Here is a 19798-nt window from a genome sequence, read left to right on the forward strand (position 1 = left end):
TGCAAACTGAGAGTGAAATAATATATTGACGACTCCATAGTTTCCAGAAAAATGACATGCCAGCAATGATACCTTCGACTTTTTTATTATGAGTAGAAAGAATAATATGGAACTCTATATTAGTTTTGTTGTGTGAAAAGCTGTATCTGTTCATTTTTGTGGAACATTTCACAAAAACTCTGTAATCATACACTGTATGAAGCAATAAATAAATTCTATCACTCTTTTTTTCCCACTCTCTATAGGGAAGATAATGATAGATTCCGAGTAGAGGCTGTGTCAGGTTCAAGCTCATTGTTTTTAACGCTTTTCGTTAGTTGAAAGTTGGATTTTCGAATTTTAATACGTACCATTGTGTGCAGTTTTCTTTGTTTTATGAAATTTTCAGTTTATAATTGCTGTTACTTTTGTGTTGTGGCTGCAAATTGTGTTTTAAAACAAAGATTAATCATGAATTCATCGAAACACACTACTGTGAATCGTTCTCAGTCAGGCGAAGCAGATAAGCAGTCATCATCATCATTGCAGTCGCAGTCGTACTCATCAGCTGTGAAAGATATTAAGGTGCCACAGCAGACAATAGCTCCTGCTTCGAAGCAAGGCTCTGCCTCTGAGCCGGCTCGCTCTTTATCACCGGCTGTTATCTCAGGTATTGAGAACAATTTTGTGTTAAAAATTCTAAATGACAGCAATGAATATGACAAATTAGTTAAATGCGTTGTGTCCGGCGTGTCTTACCCAGTCATTGAGGGGTTGACAGCATATTTGAATTCTGCTATTCTTCAAATAGTGGTTCTTCAAAAAGAAGGAAAAGGAAGGAAAAAGTGGATTTTCAAGCTGAGTGATGAGAATATCAAGCAATGATCTAATCATGCTGATGATTTAGAACAGTATCAAAGAAGAAACTGTATTCGCATATTTGGAGTGCCAGAAGCGAATAAGGAAGACACTAATCAACTAGTGATCGATGTTTGCAAAGATAAGCTGGGTGTCAACATCGAGCTGCAAGACATTGATCGCTCGCATCGTGTGGGGCGTCGGCTGGCCATTGCGGCGTCCAACACCCCTCCACCCCGACCCAGCGCCATCATTGTCAAATTCGTTAGCTATCATGAATGGTATGCAGTTTTCTCCCAGAAGAAAAGGCTCAAGGGTAGGCTACTGGCGTTGTTATAAGGGAGGACTTAACACAATGAAGAATACAATAATTATATAATTCAATGGTCAGAAAATGTGAATATATAAACGTATGGTCCTTTGATGGAGGTGGCTATGGCAATGCTCGAAAAGTGAGGAGGAAGATGACACCTTCATTTGTGATTTGTGTGAATATTTCAAAAAATCCCATGTTAGTTTCCTTTTTATTTTATTTCTCGTATGTCTCGACACCTTTATTCGAGTGAATATTTCAAGTAAGCTCATGTTGTTTTCATTTTCCTATGTCATGACAACTTTATTAAATAGAATTTTGTGATTTGTGTGGTTATTTCAAGTGTTTCTATGTCATTTCCATTAATGTCGGTTTTACCCCACTCATATGATGGTTTTACCCCCTCAATGGGGAAAAACCGTCATTTTGCACAAAAAATTATAAAATTATTACCGCTTTTATTATAATTAAATAAATGTATTTTAGTATGTATAGCTATCATGAAATATGTAAAGAATGAGATTGACATAATATTTTGATAAATCAGCCCACAGATTTCCATTAATTTAACTTCAAACACTAGCTGGTCGGTTTTGCCCCGCTTTCCCCTACTGGCATTGTTATAAGGGAGGACTTAACACAACAAAGAATACAATTATATAATTCAATGGTCAGAAAATGTGGATATAAATTTGTACATGAATGATATGATTTAATTTGATTTATTAAACACTATATACAGCATATTTATTCGATCTCATCTTTCATACTCTCTGTCCACTTAATTTCAATTCAATGAATCATTAATTTTTTTTTCTTCAAACTTTATTACTTTTTTTCTCTCTATTATCATTCAGCTAGATGAATGATATGAGTCAGTATAATATTTCTCTTCAACAGAACCTTTCCATTCAGTCAAATCCATATATTGTGTGTGAATGAAGAGTAGAATCTCACGTGTTAGTAGCCTAATATAGAGAGTTCAGACCGGTTTTTTTGCGCAATCCGCGAGAAATAAGGAAAAATTTTTGCGCAAATCCCCCTCCCCCTCCCCATCCCCCTCTGCGCCCCCCTCTCCTCCCCCTCACCCTCTCCCTCTCCTCTCCCTCTCCCTCTCCCTCTCCCTCTCCTTCTCCCTCTCCCTCTCCTTCTCCCTCTCCCTCTCCCTCTCCCTCTCCTTCTCCCTCTCCCTCTCCCAGTGATGACGAGGGGGAGGGAATAAAAAATTTCCCTTTTTGGAGGAAAAATTCCCTACTGTCAAATTAAAGTGAATCCATCTTTCTACTGTCAAATTAAAGTGAATCCATATTTCTACTGTCAAATTAAAGTGACTCCATCTAATGCTATACTGACAGTGAGAGTCAACCTTGGAAGATATGCTCAAATTATTCTCTCAGTCAGATCTTACTTCAGCATCATGAAGCTCTAAGAACCCAATTCAACTTATACTGACAGATTAAAGTGAATCAATCCCAGTCTAGTATAGATAAGAAACTCTTTTGTAGATGTGTAGATAAGAAACTCTTTTGTAGATGTGCTAAATACTGACAGTGAGAGTCAACCTTGGAAGATATGCTCAAATTATTCTCTCAGTCAGATCTTACTTCAGCATCATGAATCTCTAAGATATAAGAACTCAATTCAACTTATACTGACAGATTAAAGTGAATCAATCCCAGTCTAGTATAGATAAGAAACTCTTTTGTAGATGTGCTAAATACTGACAGTGAGAGTCAACCTTGGAAGATATGCTCAAATTATTCTCTCAGTCAGATCTTACTTCAGCATCATGAATCTCTAAGAACCCAATTCAACTTATACTGACAGATTAAAGTGAATCAATCCAGTCTAGTATAGATAAGAAACTCTTTTGTAGATGTGCTAAATACTGACAGTGAGAGTCAACCTTGGAAGATATGCTCAAATTATTCTCTCAGTCAGATCTTACTTCAGCATCATGAATCTCTAAGAACCCAATTCAACTTATACTGACAGATTAAAGTGAATCAATCCCAGTCTAGTATAGATAAGAAACTCTTTTGTAGATGTGCTAAATACTGACAGTGAGAGTCAACCTTGGAAGATATGCTCAAATTATTCTCTCAGTCAGATCTTACTTCAGCATCATGAATCTCTAAGAACCCAATTCAACTTATACTGACAGATTAAAGTGAATCAATCCCAGTCTAGTATAGATAAGAAACTCTTTTGTAGATGTGCTAAAACCCTATTACTCTTTAAGTTTCTCGTTCTAGAGTTAGTTGCAAGGATCTTTAAATGCAAGGATATTACTTTAAATGCAACCCTAAAATCTTTAAATGCAAAGTGAATCCATCTTTATACTGAGTGAATCTGTTACATCTTTATACTGTAAAATTATAAAGTGATTGCAAATTGAATAATTCGGAGGGTACAAGAGAGTGTGATACACCCATCGTTTCTCTGTCTCTCGCATAAGCTTAAAGATTGTGCAAAAAATTCATCTATTTGAAATGCATTTCAAAAACAGATGGCCCCATGCGTTATCTTCTATTCTCGCTACTGCTTTTTCCTCTATTACTAAAGAGAAATCCAAAGTTCCTTTTTAATCCAGCCTTCCTATACTGCCAGTTGAAGTGAATCCATTCTGCTCCTCGGCACGGCCTTGTGAAGGTCGGGAGGGCGTTGCCCGGCCTTGAGTGAGTGAGCGACCGAGCGATGTCAGCTTGTGCGTACATCAAGCTATATATAAAAACACATTTCTTATCACTTAATGCAACTTGGAGAGTGATTGAGTGCACTACACGTACTAGCTGCCGAGGAGGGCTATCACAATTGGCGAGCACTACATACTCCACAGAGGTCACCGCTAACATTATTGATTGTAAGTAAAAATTTTTGTTACATTCTCATATTTTTGTGAAATAACACTAAATTGATTTTTATAATATATATTTAGTGTTACAGTTTGGTTACATTGTTTTTCCACAGCATTTTCTCACCTCACTACTCATAAGCAGTTGTGCTCTCGTGAAGGAACCTTACCTGTATCGAGAAAATCATAGCTGAGGAGCTAGCTGAGAGGAGCCTATCCGATTATTTCATTTCGTCAAATCAACACATCTAAGTTCATTTTTACTTAAATTTTCCTCTTCTCCGAGGACAATATTGTTCTCCATGTTAGATCCTTCAACAAGGAAGGATCATTTTTCAAACATGAATCTTGACAGTGTTTTCTATCATCAATGAGACATTTTAATATTTAACCAACCAGAAAGATGCATTTCATTTACAGTACAACCTCGATATAACGGACCCCGATATAACAAATAACCCGGTATAACGTTCTTTTTTTCCGGTCCCTTGAAAACCCCATAAATCATAATAGAAAATTAACCCCTATGTAGCGTACAAAATACGTATTCGAACCTCTATATAACGAATATATAACTATATCATCTTTGGTGTGTTTTAGTAATATTTTGACCCCTGTATAACGTATATAAAAATTAAGGAACCCCTACATAACGTAGACCTCTATATAACGTATTCGCACGGTTCAGACCCCTGTATAAAGTATATTATTTTTATCTAGGCCATCACTTGAGCATGTTTGGACATGAAAGTTTTCATTTACCCCCCTTCCGCTCGCCACCCATAATAGAGTACAGTACTGTCTGTAATGTTCTATGCATTCTTGTGTATTCTCAGACAGTGAAGTGTACGGTTGCAGATTTTGAATGAAAAGTTTTTGTGTGACTGAAAGTGTGGTTTTTTTTTTGCAAGTTTGTTTTTGAGTGCGTCATGGCCGAGAAAAGAAAGTCTTTGAGTGTTGACTTCAAACGTAAAGTTTTAAAATTCATAGAAGAAAACCCTCATAAGAAGAAAGTGGACATTGCAAAGGAATTCAACATTCCACCAACAACTCTTTCAACAATTCTTAGAAATAAAAACAGATATGAAGACGAAGGTGGACTTTCTGGTCAGTGTAAAAGGGCTAAACCAGCCGAACTACAGGACGTTGAAACTGCTGTCATGTTATGGCTTAAACAGTGTCGTGACAAAAACGTATCCATTTCGGGACCTATACTTCAGGAAAAAGCTCAACAATTTGCCGAGCAGTTGGGCCATAATTCTTTTCGAGCAAGCAATGGCTGGTTGGACCGCTTCAAGAAGAGGAATGAAGTAACTTTTAAAAAAGTGTGTGGTGAAAGCGGTAGTGTTGATGATGCAGTGTGCGCGGAATGGAAGAAAAAACTGATAGACTTGACACAAGGATTCAATGAAGATGATATTTACAATGTAGACGAAACAGGCTTATTCTTCAAATGCCTACCAGACAAAACTTTGACTTTCAAGGGTGATCCCTGCAGTGGAGGGAAAAACAGCAAGGAACGGCTTACGGTGATGCTTGGGGCTAATGCATCAGGTACACATAAGCTGAAGCCCTTAATAATCGGAAAATCAAAAAGCCACGCTGCTTTAAACACGTTACGTCTCTGCCAACAAAGTACGTTGCTAATAAAAAAGCTTGGATGACAGGAGAAATTTTCAGCAACTGGCTAAAAGAAACAAACATGCAAATGAAACTGAGAAAGAAGAAAATCTTGTTATTTATAGACAACTGTTCGGCCCACAAGGACATCCCGAAGTTGACCCATATTAATCTCCAGTTCTTGCCGTGTAATACAACATCAAAACTTCAGCCCATGGATCAAGGGATAATACAGAATTTCAAAACACTCTACAGACGGGAAGTGGTTAGACAATACCTGAACGACATGGATCACCAAACTTCAACTAACATCAACCTCCTCGACGCCATGTGGATGGTGATGAAAGCATGGAATAATGTTTCTCAACAAACAATTGCAAATTGTTTCAAAAAAAGTGGTTTCAAACTCAGTGTGCAAGAGGAAGCCACGGATGAAGAGGAGTTGGATAACCCGTTACCCGCACAGCCTGGTTTGAATGTCGAAGCCTCCTGGCCAAGAATTCAAGAAGCATTGGATATCAACATCGAGTTTGAGGAATTTGCAAACTTTGATGAAGATGTTGCAGTATGTGGGGAGCTTACTGATTATGAAATCATCTCCAAAGTAACCGCAGATCCGGAGGCAGATGATGACGGTGAAGGCGAGGAAGAAGAAGATGTCCAAGCTGATGCAGCTTTTGTAGATGTGCTAAAACCCTATTACTCTTTAAGTTTCTCGTTCTAGAGTTAGTTGCAAGGATCTTTAAATGCAAGGATATTACTTTAAATGCAACCCTAAAATCTTTAAATGCAAAGTGAATCCATCTTTATACTGAGTGAATCTGTTACATCTTTATACTGTAAAATTATAAAGTGATTGCAAATTGAATAATTCGGAGGGTACAAGAGAGTGTGATACACCCATCGTTTCTCTGTCTCTCGCATAAGCTTAAAGATTGTGCAAAAAATTCATCTATTTGAAATGCATTTCAAAAACAGATGGCCCCATGCGTTATCTTCTATTCTCGCTACTGCTTTTTCCTCTATTACGAAAGAGAAATCCAAAGTTCCTTTTTAATCCAGCCTTCCTATACTGCCAGTTGAAGTGAATCCATTCTGCTCCTCGGCACGGCCTTGTGAAGGTCGGGAGGGCGTTGCCCGGCCTTGAGTGAGTGAGCGACCGAGCGATGTCAGCTTGTGCGTACATCAAGCTATATATAAAAACACATTTCTTATCACTTAATGCAACTTGGAGAGTGATTGAGTGCACTACACGTACTAGCTGCCGAGGAGGGCTATCACAATTGGCGAGCACTGCATACTCCACAGAGGTCACCGCTAACATTATTGATTGTAAGTAAAAATTTTTGTTACATTCTCATATTTTTGTGAAATAACACTAAATTGATTTTTATAATATATATTTAGTGTTACAGTTTGGTTACATTGTTTTTCCACAGCATTTTCTCACCTCACTACTCATAAGCAGTTGTGCTCTCGTGAAGGAACCTTACCTGCATCGAGAAAATCATAGCTGAGGAGCTAGCTGAGAGGAGCCTATCCGATTATTTCATTTCGTCAAATCAACACATGTAAGTTCATTTTTACTTAAATTTTCCTCTTCTCCGAGGACAATATTGTTCTCCATGTTAGATCCTTCAACAAGGAAGGATCATTTTTCAAACATGAATCTTGACAGTGTTTTCTATCATCAATGAGACATTTTAATATTTAACCAACCAGAAAGATGCATTTCATTTATTTACAATATTGCACACATACTTGATTTTGATCTTTCTTTGTCAATCTTGTTCTAAGCCTGTTTCATCTGAAGAATCTCGTAAAAAATTCCAGATAAGTTTATTTAATTGTTCTTTTGTTAAATGAGCATTGTTTTCTATTATAACCTTCTTAATTCTATTGATAGACTGTGTAATTATTGCCAGACTACAGTCCAAAACTTCTTTTCATCCCAATTTCATAAAATAAATTGTCCAAATAAAGGTTATGCACATGCGACTTTTCAATTCTTCACTAATTTCCACGTTGAAACAGACACATGAAACAATTGATTTTGAATTTAGAAAGATTAAGATCCGAATTGACAAAAAAGCACTAAAAACTGTAAAATAAATATTAATTACTGTATTGTTCCTCATAAAACTAATGAATAAAGCCGATTAAGATCAATTAAAAAATGATAATCAATTAAGGTTCACCAGAGAGTTATGCAAAACTTTTGTTATAATTAGATTTATGAGAAGCAAACCAGCATAATTAATTTCTCACTATAATCCCTCTCATAAACCACGTACAGGGTATAATCTATAAAGTAAATAAATGAAGATCTTTGATATAATTCAATATATTATGTATATTTTGTAATTCAGTTTAATTAATGAGATACTATACTTACAAAGATTGGGCTATCAATGCGATCGTCACTCACCTATTATGATGGAATCTAGACCACAAATAAACATTTTTTTACAAACAGCATTAAAAAATACATAACAATTTTGAATGTTTTTCAAGGCTCATTTTTGTTATTACATTGAATTCTATGCATACCTCTCTGTTTGTGATCATGAGGTTTACCAGCATGTAATTTTCCAGTTTACTCAAAGCTTGTAATTTTTCAATTGTCTGCCTACGATTTTATTTATTTATTCGTTGATATAATTACAAATCATATGAATATGATCGGGTAGAACAACAGGCACAGTCCAAAACTATTCTGTTCCTTTAGATGAAATGTCCGAACATTTTTTCTAAAGGAACAGTATGGTATTCAAAATGTCTATCTATAATGAATTGAACGCACAAATCTGAAGACTTTAACTCAGACTCCACTGATCCATCTCAGTACAGTAGCTTGATGTTGTATCAGCAAAGACAAGATCACTACTAACAGATTAGCTTGCTCTAGCTTATTATTATTATGAAAAGCACACTCTAGCGATAATTTATTGTACTTTATAATATATATTTGGTTACAGTTTGGTTTCATTGTTTTCACAGCATTTTCTCACCTCTCAACTCGAGGAGTCAAAGGCAGTATCTACACCTGAGAGGAATCAATCATACCATAGACCGCTATCTACACCTGTACCATAGACCGCTATCTACACCTGTACCATAGACCGCTATCTACACCTGTACCATAGACCGCTATCTACACCTCTACACTCGAGGAGATTCACGCACCATCAACACATGTAAGTTCATTTTTACTTAAAGTTTTCTCCTCCGAGGAGGAAAATTGTGCTCCGAGCACAGTTTTTCTCCTCCGAGCACAGTGTTTGTCCTCGGAGGATAAAAAACCTTCTACATTATACTGCATGCTTGTGATTTTTTCGCCTCATCTGTATGATGAGCGTCTTTTGTCTTAGACTCATCAGCATAATATATACAAAACGGTGTATGCATTACTTTTTCAAATGGTTCAACGATAATATATTTACAAAACACACATTGTAGATAGTGATAGTTATGTAAGAAATAACCATTTCTTGCAAAATAGTCTGCTCTATCAGTTAATGGTTTGCAAATGTAACAATGTAGATGGTGTGGAGGTAGTTTTTCAAACCACTCTCCTTGTACAGATAAATCTTCTGGCATATTAGTAAATGATAAATATCTTTCTTCATATAATCGTAGAATATTATTATCGTAATTCTCATCTTCAATTGTTATATTTCCTTTCCTTCTACAATTTGGGCTAAACTTTGCATGTTCGTTGGCTACAACATCATTTTGCTCCCAATCTCCTATACAAACTGAACAAAATACGCAGCGCACAATATCCGGTTCACTTGCGAATACAAAACCGTCTTTCGCCATATTTTCTGCCGACAAATTCTGACTAGTTTTTGTCCATTTTTTATCGAATGTTAATAATCTCAATCTTTCATGTAACATTATCTGTCCTTGTGATAACATCGTGAATGTCAATTCACAACTGATTGTGAATTACATTCCTTTACACATACTATTGCTTATGTCATCCTGATCATTTTGTTTTTTCAGTATCATGCCGAGGGAACGCAGACTTCGTGGGATCAATTCAAGCGCAGTTCGCCATCGCATCAGTTTTGAGGACGAGGATATTGACATTGAGAGTGTGCTTGAGAGGACGAAAACTCGAGTGTTCGAGATAATTAGGGAGCATGCGGCACGGTATGATGCAAATGTTAAGTGGTACATAGTGCTTAACGTTTTATTGTATAAATTAGTGGTGCTGGATGACAAGGTTGATGAGTCTGTTTCATCTCTAATAAATCTACATAGTTACTCCAACATAGCGCTGAACGTGCTTGAGAACTATGAAGATTTTAATGAGCATTTTTTCTTGGCTGTGAGAAAAATCATCATGTCTTTCGAAAATTTCGTAAGACATGGGTCTGGATGGGTGTTGAAGAAAATTGAATCACTGGATGTAAATGTAATCAAATATAATCCTATATACACATCCAGTTTCATTCAAACACCCCAGTTTTTGAAAAACAAAAAATGTATTATAAATGTCAAAAATCTTTCTGACGAAAAATGTTTTTTGTGGTCGGTCCTCGCATATTTCCATCAGAAACCAAGGAACTCGAACTTAACTGTAAAGTATTTGAGCAAGTTTGCTCACAGACTCAATATGCGAGGTGTAAATTTCCCGGTGACGACACGCGATATTAAGAAATTCGAAATACTCAATCCGGACATTGCAATTCATGTCATCGCGTATGACAACAAAAAGTTTTTCCCCTACCGTACAAGCATTTTCCGCACGCGTAAACACCAAATTAATCTTTTAATGTTGAAAGGCGATGCAGGAAAAACACATTATTGTTTAGTAAATACCGCGAACGGGAAAAACGGGCTATCGCGTCTTCTCTCCCACCTTTCAAAACACAAGGGTCAAGTACACATTTGCAATTTCTGTTTTCACCGGTTCATATCAAACAAATCTATAAATGTAGACGGGAAAGCAAATTTGTTGAAACATATGGAACTTTGTTCCAAGTTTGAATCTCAGCGTGTTTCATATCCTAAACGCGGAGAGACAATTAAATTCAAGAAACTAGGCGCGACGTTGAAGAAAAAGTACACTATTTACGCAGATTTAGAAACATACGTTGTGAATATTGATAATGATGATGATGATGATTCCGATTCCGATGAAATTACTCGTAGTTACACCAAGAAAACGGCGCGGCATATTCCTTGCGGGTATTGTTTCGTTGTTATAGATGTAAACGGAGAAATCGCCTACGGACCTGTACTCCATAGATCGAGTAGTTTAGACGAAAAAATCATGGAGAAATTTCTTCAGGAAATTACAGATCTTGGCGAAATTTTGTATGAGGATATGAAACGTGAAATTCCGATGCCACATTTGACCGAAAGTGAAGAGCGCGAATTTCAAAATTCAGTAAACTGCGGGCTTTGTGCTGAACCGTTCTCAGAAACCGATATTAAATGTCGTCACCACGCGCACGAAACCGGTAATTACCTATGTGCAGCACACGTTTCTTGCAATTTAACAGCGCGTACTCCAGATTACATTTCGTGTTATTTCCATAATTTCTCCGGTTTTGATTCGCATTTTATTCTGAAATCGCTCGGTAAATGTAAAAAAGAAATTTCCTGCATCGCAAATACGTCAGAGAGATTTTTGACACTTTCAGTAGGCAAAATTAAATTTCTAGATTCCTACAAGTTTATGTCTGAATCCTTGGAAGTATTGGTGCGTAATTTGGTAGAAAGTACAGACATGGAAAAGAAGTTCGAAAGATTATTTTCGGTGTTTCATGATCCACCTCGCGAACACAGACAGCTCTTGTTGAAAAAAGGAGTATACCCATACTCGTACATGAGCTGTCCCGAAAAATTCGCGGAAACATCGCTCCCTCCCATTGAATGTTTTCATAACGACTTAACTGATACACCTCTGTCTCGCGAAGAATATGAGCATGCGCAAAGAGTGTTCTCAACATTCAAGCTGAAAAATCTGGGTGAATATCACGATTTTTATTTATGTTTGGACGTAATGCTATTAGCGGTAGTTTTTGAATCCATGAGGTCTACGCTTTTTTCCTCATACGGGCTTGATGTTACTCATTTTCTTTCCCTCGCGCACTTCACCTGGAATTGCATGCTGAAACACACTAAAGTCGAATTGCAATTACTTACAGATCCGGACATGCATCTCATGTTCGAAGCGGGAATGAGAGGCGGGGTCTCATTTATCGGTAAACGTTATTGTGAGGCGAATAATAAACATCTACCTGAGACATACGATCCCTCAAAACCGTCTAATTATCTCCTTTACGTGGATGCTAATTCTCTTTACGCGGATGCTATGAGCAGACCCCTCCCTTTTGGGAATTTCAAATTCCTCACAGAGGAAGAAATTTCCAAACTTGATTTCGCGAATTTGGACAGCAATTCAGGAACTGGTTACATAATTGAATGCGATCTCGAGTACCCGAAAGATTTACACGATAAACATGCCAGCTTCCCTCTCGCGCCGCAACACTTAACTCCCCCGCGGGAATTGCTGTCCGAGTATCAGACAAATGAGAACGGTCAGGGAGTGACCAGAAAACTCATGAACACACTTTTTAACCGTGAAAAGTACATTGTACACTATGTCAATTTAAAACTCTACCTTCAGCTCGGTTTGAAATTATTGAAAGTGCATCGCGTCATTAGTTTTTCCCAATCTCCCTGGCTGAAAAGCTACATCGACTTCAATATCCGGAATAGACAGAACGCGAAAAATAAATTTGAAATATCCTTCTTTAAGGCCTGTTGCAATCTTTGTTTTGGTAAGACTATACAATCAGTTCGGAAACACATTAATGTTAAAATTATTACAGACGAAAAACGATTAGACAAGTACATTTCAAATCCGTTATGCAAACGCTGGCAAATAATTAGTCCGGACGTGATCGCGGTTTTCTCTCGTAAATTGGAACTTAAAATGAACAAACCTGTCTATTCCGGCTTCAGTGTACTGGAGTTGAGTAAATTCCATATGTACGAATTCTTTTATTGCAAATTACAAAAAATCGTACCCTGGAACCGCGTAGAACTCTGTATGACCGACACCGACAGTTTTCTTCTAAACCTAAAAGTCGAAGATGTGTATCAGTTGATCAAAGATAATTTGACCCTTTTCGATACTTCTAACTATCCACCTGCCCACCCTTGCTTTTCCATGGAAAGAAATAAAGTTGTAGGTAAGTTTAAGGATGAAACGGGCTCAAGGCCGATCTCTAAATTTATAGGTCTTAGATCGAAACTTTACAGCTTTTTAGTTTGTAATGAGAATGATGACGAGGTTGTAAATAAATGCGTAGCAAAAGGAGTAAAGTCATCGGTTAAATGTAGAAAACTTAATTTTAATTTGTATAAGAAATCATTGTTTGAACGTAGTGTACATGTAGAAAAATTTAGTATGTTAAGATCCTATAACCATAGTATGTTTCAGGTCGAATGTGCAAAAATTTGTTTGAGTCCTTATGACGATAAAAGATACATTGCAGAAGATGGTCTGAATACTCTCCCTTTCGGTCATTATAGTCTCAACACTTCAACTGATTGATCAGTATGTGCTGTGACAATCATCCAACACCACTAATTTGATTTGTCTGTTGTAAATATCATGAATATTATTAGATCTAAGCTAGCTTTAGAGCTTCATAGCGTGCCGCGTGTGAACTATCCCACTCGCAAGTATGAACTGAAAAGTGAAAAAGATCTCCTTCAAGCAGACCTTATTGAAATGATAAGTTTATCACGTTTTAATAAGGGTTATAAATATATCTTAGTTGTTATTAATTGTTTTACAAAATTTGCATATTGTGTACCATTAAAAGACAAGACAAGTCAATCTGTATTTAACGCTCTCCAACCAATTATTTCTAAAAATAAGGGCATTAAGCTGTTCCAAACAGATCAGGGAACAGAATTCTTCAATTCAAAAGTTAAAGCATTATTAGATAAATATAGTATTAAACATTACCATGTTTTTACCGATAAGAAAGCATCCATAGTTGAACGGCTGATTAGAACACTTAAAGCAAAAATTTATAGATATTTAACTGAGCATGGAACAAAAAACTGGTTAACCAATCTAGACAGTTTAGTTAAAAATTATAATGCTACAGTGCACAGTTCAATTAGAATGAAACCTAAAGATGTGGGGAAAAAAGATCGTACACATGTTTTATCGTCATTGAATTCTGCATTCAATAGACGATATAAATTGAAAAATTCAAAACCAAAATTTAAGCTAGGCGATATCGTGCGAATCTCGAAGAAACGATTATTTTTCGATAAATCTTATAACATAAACTGGAGCGCAGAGTATTTTGTGATTCATTCTATATTTCCTTCCAAACCTATAACCTACTCACTGAGAGATCTAAACGGTGAAGTAATTAGTGGGCGGTTTTATGCAGAAGAAATTAAAAAAACGCAATTAAACGAAACGGAGAGACAAGTGTATTTGATTGAAAAAATATTAAAACGTGATAAAAAAGGATTGTTAGTGAAATGGATTGGATTTTCTAAACCTAGCTATATTAGTAAAGATCAATTATTAGATGAAAAATAGTTTTGTAATCAATTGTAAATAATCTATTGTAAATATCATGATGTACATTTGTTGAAAATATATTAGCTCCTCATAAAAAATTGGTTCTCATTTCGTAATATAAGAATCCATAATCTGTCTGATGATGTGGAGAGGAGGTGGTTGCTCTACATTCCAATCTCTGGGAAACGCCTCTCTATACATCATCATGACCTCGGTCATTGTTCTAACTATTCAGTGGCTTATCAGATCACGCTCTGTACGTTTGTAATCATGAGCCAATTACCAATTGTTAACTTTGATACCTTAATTACAAATAAAGAAAAGCCTACATTTTGTAAAAATGGGAATCTGCTACCTCACAATGCGCGAATGTTAATAATTTCTCCTAGTGCTGGAGGAAAAACAAATCTCTTATTTAATTTAGTATTTGCTGAAAATGGTTTAAAATTTAAGCACATTTACTTATTTAGTAAAAGTTTATATCAACCAAAATATGTCTTTTTAAAACAGGTATTTGCAGGTTTGAAAAATATCGGATTTCACATGAAAGATGATGTGAGTCAAATTCCCCATCCAAACCGAATCCCTGAATATAGCTTGGTAATTTTTGATGACTTGCAACTGAGTAATGTGCCACAGATTAGAGAATATTTTACAATGGGTCGTCATCGTAATATTGATACTGCATATTTAATTCAGAGTTATGGTGCCACACAGAAACATTTCACTAGAGATAACGCAAATATGATAATAATTTTTAAGATGGATTTATTGAGTCTCAAATTAATTCACAGAGATCATGTTGGAGGAGATATGTCTTATAAAGATTTCAGTAAACTTTGTCATACAGTTTGGAATCGTAAACCGCATAACTTTCTTACAATTTTAAAAGAATGTACTATAAAGGAAGGAAAATATCGGGATTCACTGGACACGATACTTTCCCCTCAGTAGAGATTAATTCTTTGTACAGTCATGTTGTCTAAAACACATAAGAGTAGGAGGAGGAGGGGGAGGAAGAGGAGAGGAAATAGCTTAGTAAATAACAGGAAGGAGAATTTAATAGAAACGATTAAGACATTACGAAAGGTGATTAGTGACAAGCATAAAAGCCTTATTAATTTTGAAAAACGAACGGATGAATTCAATAGGAAATCTCTTTCGCCATTAATTGAACCTATAATTGAATTGGGAAAAACCAAATCTACATTACATTCTAATCATGATGTAAAAAAGGAAGAAGTAAAAGAGGAACAAGAGAGTATGGAAATTGATAATGAAGATGATGATGATGATGAGTATGAAGATGAGGAAGAGGAGAGGAGGATGGTGATGATGATGATGATGTTGGTGCTAGCAGAATCAATGATTTGTTGAGCAAATACCTAACAGTGTTTCATAAGGAAAAGTTGAATAATTCAATTACTTATGGAGTTTCATACAAAGATCAAAGTGAAAAGTATTATATCGGTGATATACAGGTAATATTTGATAATGGATATATAGATGTTGATAAAGAAAGAATTCAATTAACTCGCGGATTACTCGAATTATTATTCAAAGCGAGACCAAACAGAAATCTTTATAATAATGATGACCTTGACAAGTACAAACGTATCTTATTACTTACTGGCGTACATTTAGATCGAAGAGGCTATGTTAAACGTAATCATGGAATTAAATCGCAATTGATTCAGAAATTATTTCCCAGTAAAAAACTTGTTAAAAAGAAGGGACAAGGTTTGTTGAATTTTGCAAAAAATATTTCTCATGAAAGAAATTACCAATACTTTGATAGTTTTGATGAACTAGTGGAAAGATTAAATTTACTCTATTCCTCAAAAGCTTCTGGGAATTCTGCTCATGATGTTGAGATTTCATCTATACTAGAAGAGCTCAGAGAAGCAAAACTAATTATTTAGTGTCACGATGACCTTGCATCGATTCGGACGGATTGAAACACCTACTGCTACCGCTTCAACTGCTGAGGTTTCCTGTAATATTGATGTCATAACACAGACTATAATTGATTCAATAAATCAGCAGGGAATCAGTGAAGCTGTTAAAAGTTCATTACAGACTTTTAGTGCAAATATTGATAAAGTTATCATAGAGAGAACACAAACTCTACAGAGTGCATTAGGAGAAGTGAAAAATTTATCAGATACCTTTTCAACCCAGTTGGTTAGTATTGACAAAAATAAGGTTGATAAATCTTATTTGGACGAAAAATTGAAAGCCATTTCTGATAAAATTAAAAATTTAGAGATCTTGGACAGAAACTATCTTAACACTAAACTGAAACAGCTTAGTACAGAAATTTTTACTAAAGTGAATGAAACACAACCGTCAGTAATTGATAATAAATATTTAGATACTGTTTTGGAGAAATTGACTAGTAAAAATATAACTAAGGAAGAATTTGAAAAAAGATTATCTGGAATGGCAGACGCAATAAAAGCTACTATTTTTGATGGGATTAAACAATTCGTTACAAAGGATGCTGTTAATGGTCTGATTAAACAAATTACTGAGCAATATGCACAAAAAACTGATTTAAAAGATTTTATTAAGAAAGATGAATTGGATCTTGCTGTTAAAAAGGTTAATGATGAACTAACAACCTTGATTACAAATTCTGAAAAAGATACTGTGATGAGACTGCAATGTTCACCCGCTTTTATAGATTATTTAAAATTATTCATTCACAAAATGGCCTACGATATTGTAAGGAATTACGCAAAAGTTAGTTTTAATATGAATTGGATAGAAGCTAAACAACATAATTTGACTGAGGAACAGGTGGGAGATTTGATTACATCGAAAATGGGTCTTGGTCAATATGCTGGGTTTGTATTAGCCCCAAAAGAAAATCTATAACGAGCGGTAAGCATTGTAAGCATAGCTGGCGAGGGAAAGCAGAGCTGGCGAGGAGGTCCGAATTGGGTGCATACCCATCACTCGGTCGCTCACTCACTCAAGGCCGGGCAACGCCCTCCCGACCTTCACAAGCCCGTCCCGAGGAGCAGAATGGATTCACTTCAACTGGCAGTATAGGAAGGCAGGATTAAAAAGGAACTTTGGATTTCTCTTTCGTAATAGAGGAAAAAGCAGTAGCGAGAATAAGAGATAACGCATGGGGCCATCTGTTTTTGAAATGCATTTCAAATAGATGAATTCAAAGTATTATTCCAAATTAATAGAAAATTTCCATTTTTCTTTTAGATAGTGTAATGATTAATTAATTAACTTTAGTTAATGTTCAACCATTGAGTTGAAAGGTAATGACAATGGTGGTATGTAAGAGAAAGCAAAGTGGAAGAAAACGGGGGAGAGGCTTCTTAAGCTCGGCGGCGAAAGTACTTAAGGGGGCGGCAGGGACTGCTACAGGTATTACTTCAACTATTTTAAATAAATTGATCGATGTAACACCCTTTGAAATCCCAATAGCACCTGGGTACCAGTATTGCGGACCAGGAACGAAACTTGAAAAGCGATTAGCACGTGGAGATCCTGGAATAAACAAACTTGACCAGGCTTGTAAGGCCCACGATATAGCATATTCACTAAATAGTGATAATTCTAATCGAGCCAAAGCTGACAGAATTCTAGCGAACGCAGCGTGGGAAATTTTTAAAAATCCGAAAACTCCCCTAGCCGAGAGAGGTCTCAGTTACCTTGTTACGAATGTAATGAAAGCTAAAAATTACTTTGGTGGTTCTTTGAGAAAGAAGAAGAAGAAGAAGAAGAATGAGAGGAGAAGTTATAGTAATGATATTAGACGCAAGGCTATAGCTCAGTTGAAACAACATATAGCAGGTAAAGGGTATTATTTGAAGCCGTACCCCCCGCTTAGTGGTGGGCGACTTTTAATTCCACCCCCACCCCCACCATCATCATCATATGGTGTGAGTTTATTCCCTCAAGTTAAGAAACGTAGAACAAAGAAGAGGTCAAAGAAGAGCAAGAAAAAACCATGAATATTGAAGGAGAATTGAGTAACTATGATTTAATGGATTGGGCTAGCTTATTACAAATTCGTTTAAGAGGAATATATATGCTAGATGCATTACCCAAAAAAATTCTAAAAAACGAAAATGCGATCGTGAATTTGGACAAGCACAGCCAACCGGGGACACACTGGATTGCATATAAGAAGGTAGGAAGTAATGTATGGTATTTTGATCCAATTGGAAATTTACAACCTCCATACGAATTGGACAAATATTGGAAAAAAGAAAATGGAGTAAATATATTTTATAATTTGGATCACTTGCAACCATTAGATAGTGATATTTGTGGCCATCTCACGTTATTGTTTCTTGCAAATCAGTTGTAATTAAGTGTTTGTGTTGAACACACAAGATGGTCGTTATAACGTTAAGATCAAAGTCAAGTAACCTTTACGAACATTTACAAGAAATTATAGAATTGGACAAAAATAGTGAATGGGAAATTGGTCTGATTAATTTTTGTAGTTACAATAGTATAGCAAATGTAAACAAAGGAACAAATTCTAGCTTCAAATATGGTGATAAGTTAATCTTGTTGGATACCGGTGCATATGAGCTTGAGGATATTATAAAGTCTATAAAGCATAAATTGAACTATGATGAGAAGAAGAATAGACTTATTATACGTGCAAATGCAAATACTATGAAGATTGAAATTTATTCTGATAAGCCTATTGATTTAACACGTTCTGATTCGATTGCTAAGATACTAGGTTTTGATAATGTAGTTTTACAAGCAAATAAATGGCATTATTCCAAACATCTGGTTAACATATCGAGCATTGATGGTATTCTTGTTGAATGTAATTTAGCATGTGGCAGTTACTTTAACGGAAAAGAAAAACATATAATCTACGAATTTTTGCCAAAGGTTCCTAGCGGTTATTTAATAAATGAAGTACCCTCTCCAATTATTTATGTACCTTTGAATACACGTCGAATTCAAACTATTAATGTAAAGGTAACAGACCAGAACGGATCGTTTATTGATTTCCGCGGAGATACAATTACAATTAGACTACACATACGTGAAAAACAAAAGTAATGGGATATCTTATTTTCAACCCGCGTACGCGTAGTACGTGTACGCATAATCAAGTCATTAGAGAAAAGGTCGCGATAGCGTCAACATCTAGTAAAAGCAATAGGGCGTTATCAGCTAAAAGTGCGAGAACTTTGGAAAGATTAGGTTTTATAGTTAATTGGCGACATGTCAGGCGCATCAATTAGTGATATTCTGGATGTGGAGACAGAGCTTCAGTTTTATAATGACATAACCAAATTCCAGTTTCATACACATACAGTTTATTCAGGACAAGAAATAAAAAACTCTGATGAAGCTCGAATTGGAATAAATTCATTGGATGTTTATACTTTACCTTGCAAATCATTTATATTAATTGAGGGAACGGTGAGCTGTACAAAACCAGCAGCGCCTGCGATTACAGTAGCAGGAGAGGCAACTCAACCGGCTGGTGCGCCCATTGCGGCAGACTATAAATTAAGCAGTAACATAGTGGGCAACCTTTTTGATGAAATACGATACGAATTAGCAGGTCAACAAATTTCCAAATCAAGATTAATTG

The 19798-nt window shown here is 36.0% G+C and overlaps 2 protein-coding genes across 2 annotated transcripts in view; both read left to right on the forward strand.

Annotated features, from left to right (window-relative positions):
* Positions 1 to 450: 450 nt before the first annotated feature.
* On the forward strand, positions 451 to 8002 carry LOC120354586 (tigger transposable element-derived protein 6-like). The gene is made up of 5 exons (XM_039441937.1): positions 451 to 649; positions 887 to 1101; positions 4916 to 5558; positions 5750 to 6303; positions 7994 to 8002. The coding sequence occupies exons 1-5, from the start codon at positions 451 to 453 to the stop codon at positions 8000 to 8002; spliced, it is 1620 nt and encodes a 539-aa protein (XP_039297871.1).
* Positions 8003 to 8768: 766 nt separating this feature from the next.
* The window catches only part of LOC120354587, a 31259-nt gene continuing 20229 nt past the window's right edge, over positions 8769 to 19798 (forward strand). The window contains exons 1-2 of the mRNA XM_039441938.1: positions 8769 to 8821; positions 9633 to 9944. Coding sequence (XP_039297872.1) covers positions 9637 to 9944 — 308 coding nt within the window. The 5' untranslated portion in view covers positions 8769 to 8821; positions 9633 to 9636. The remainder of the gene's footprint in view (positions 8822 to 9632; positions 9945 to 19798) is intronic.

The sequence above is a fragment of the Nilaparvata lugens genome, chromosome X (genome assembly GCF_014356525.2).
Source record: "Nilaparvata lugens isolate BPH chromosome X, ASM1435652v1, whole genome shotgun sequence".
Taxonomy (NCBI): domain Eukaryota; kingdom Metazoa; phylum Arthropoda; class Insecta; order Hemiptera; family Delphacidae; genus Nilaparvata; species Nilaparvata lugens.

Excerpts from the sequence above, each read along its gene's own strand:
- LOC120354586 (XM_039441937.1), top strand. The coding sequence starts at position 451 with ATGAATTCATCGAAACACACTACTGTGAATCGTTCTCAGTCAGGCGAA. Across the intron at positions 650-886 it reads ATCACCGGCTGTTATCTCAG|AACAGTATCAAAGAAGAAAC; the intron begins GTATTGAGAACA and ends CTGATGATTTAG. Across the intron at positions 5,559-5,749 it reads GCTTGGGGCTAATGCATCAG|ACAACTGTTCGGCCCACAAG; the intron begins GTACACATAAGC and ends TGTTATTTATAG.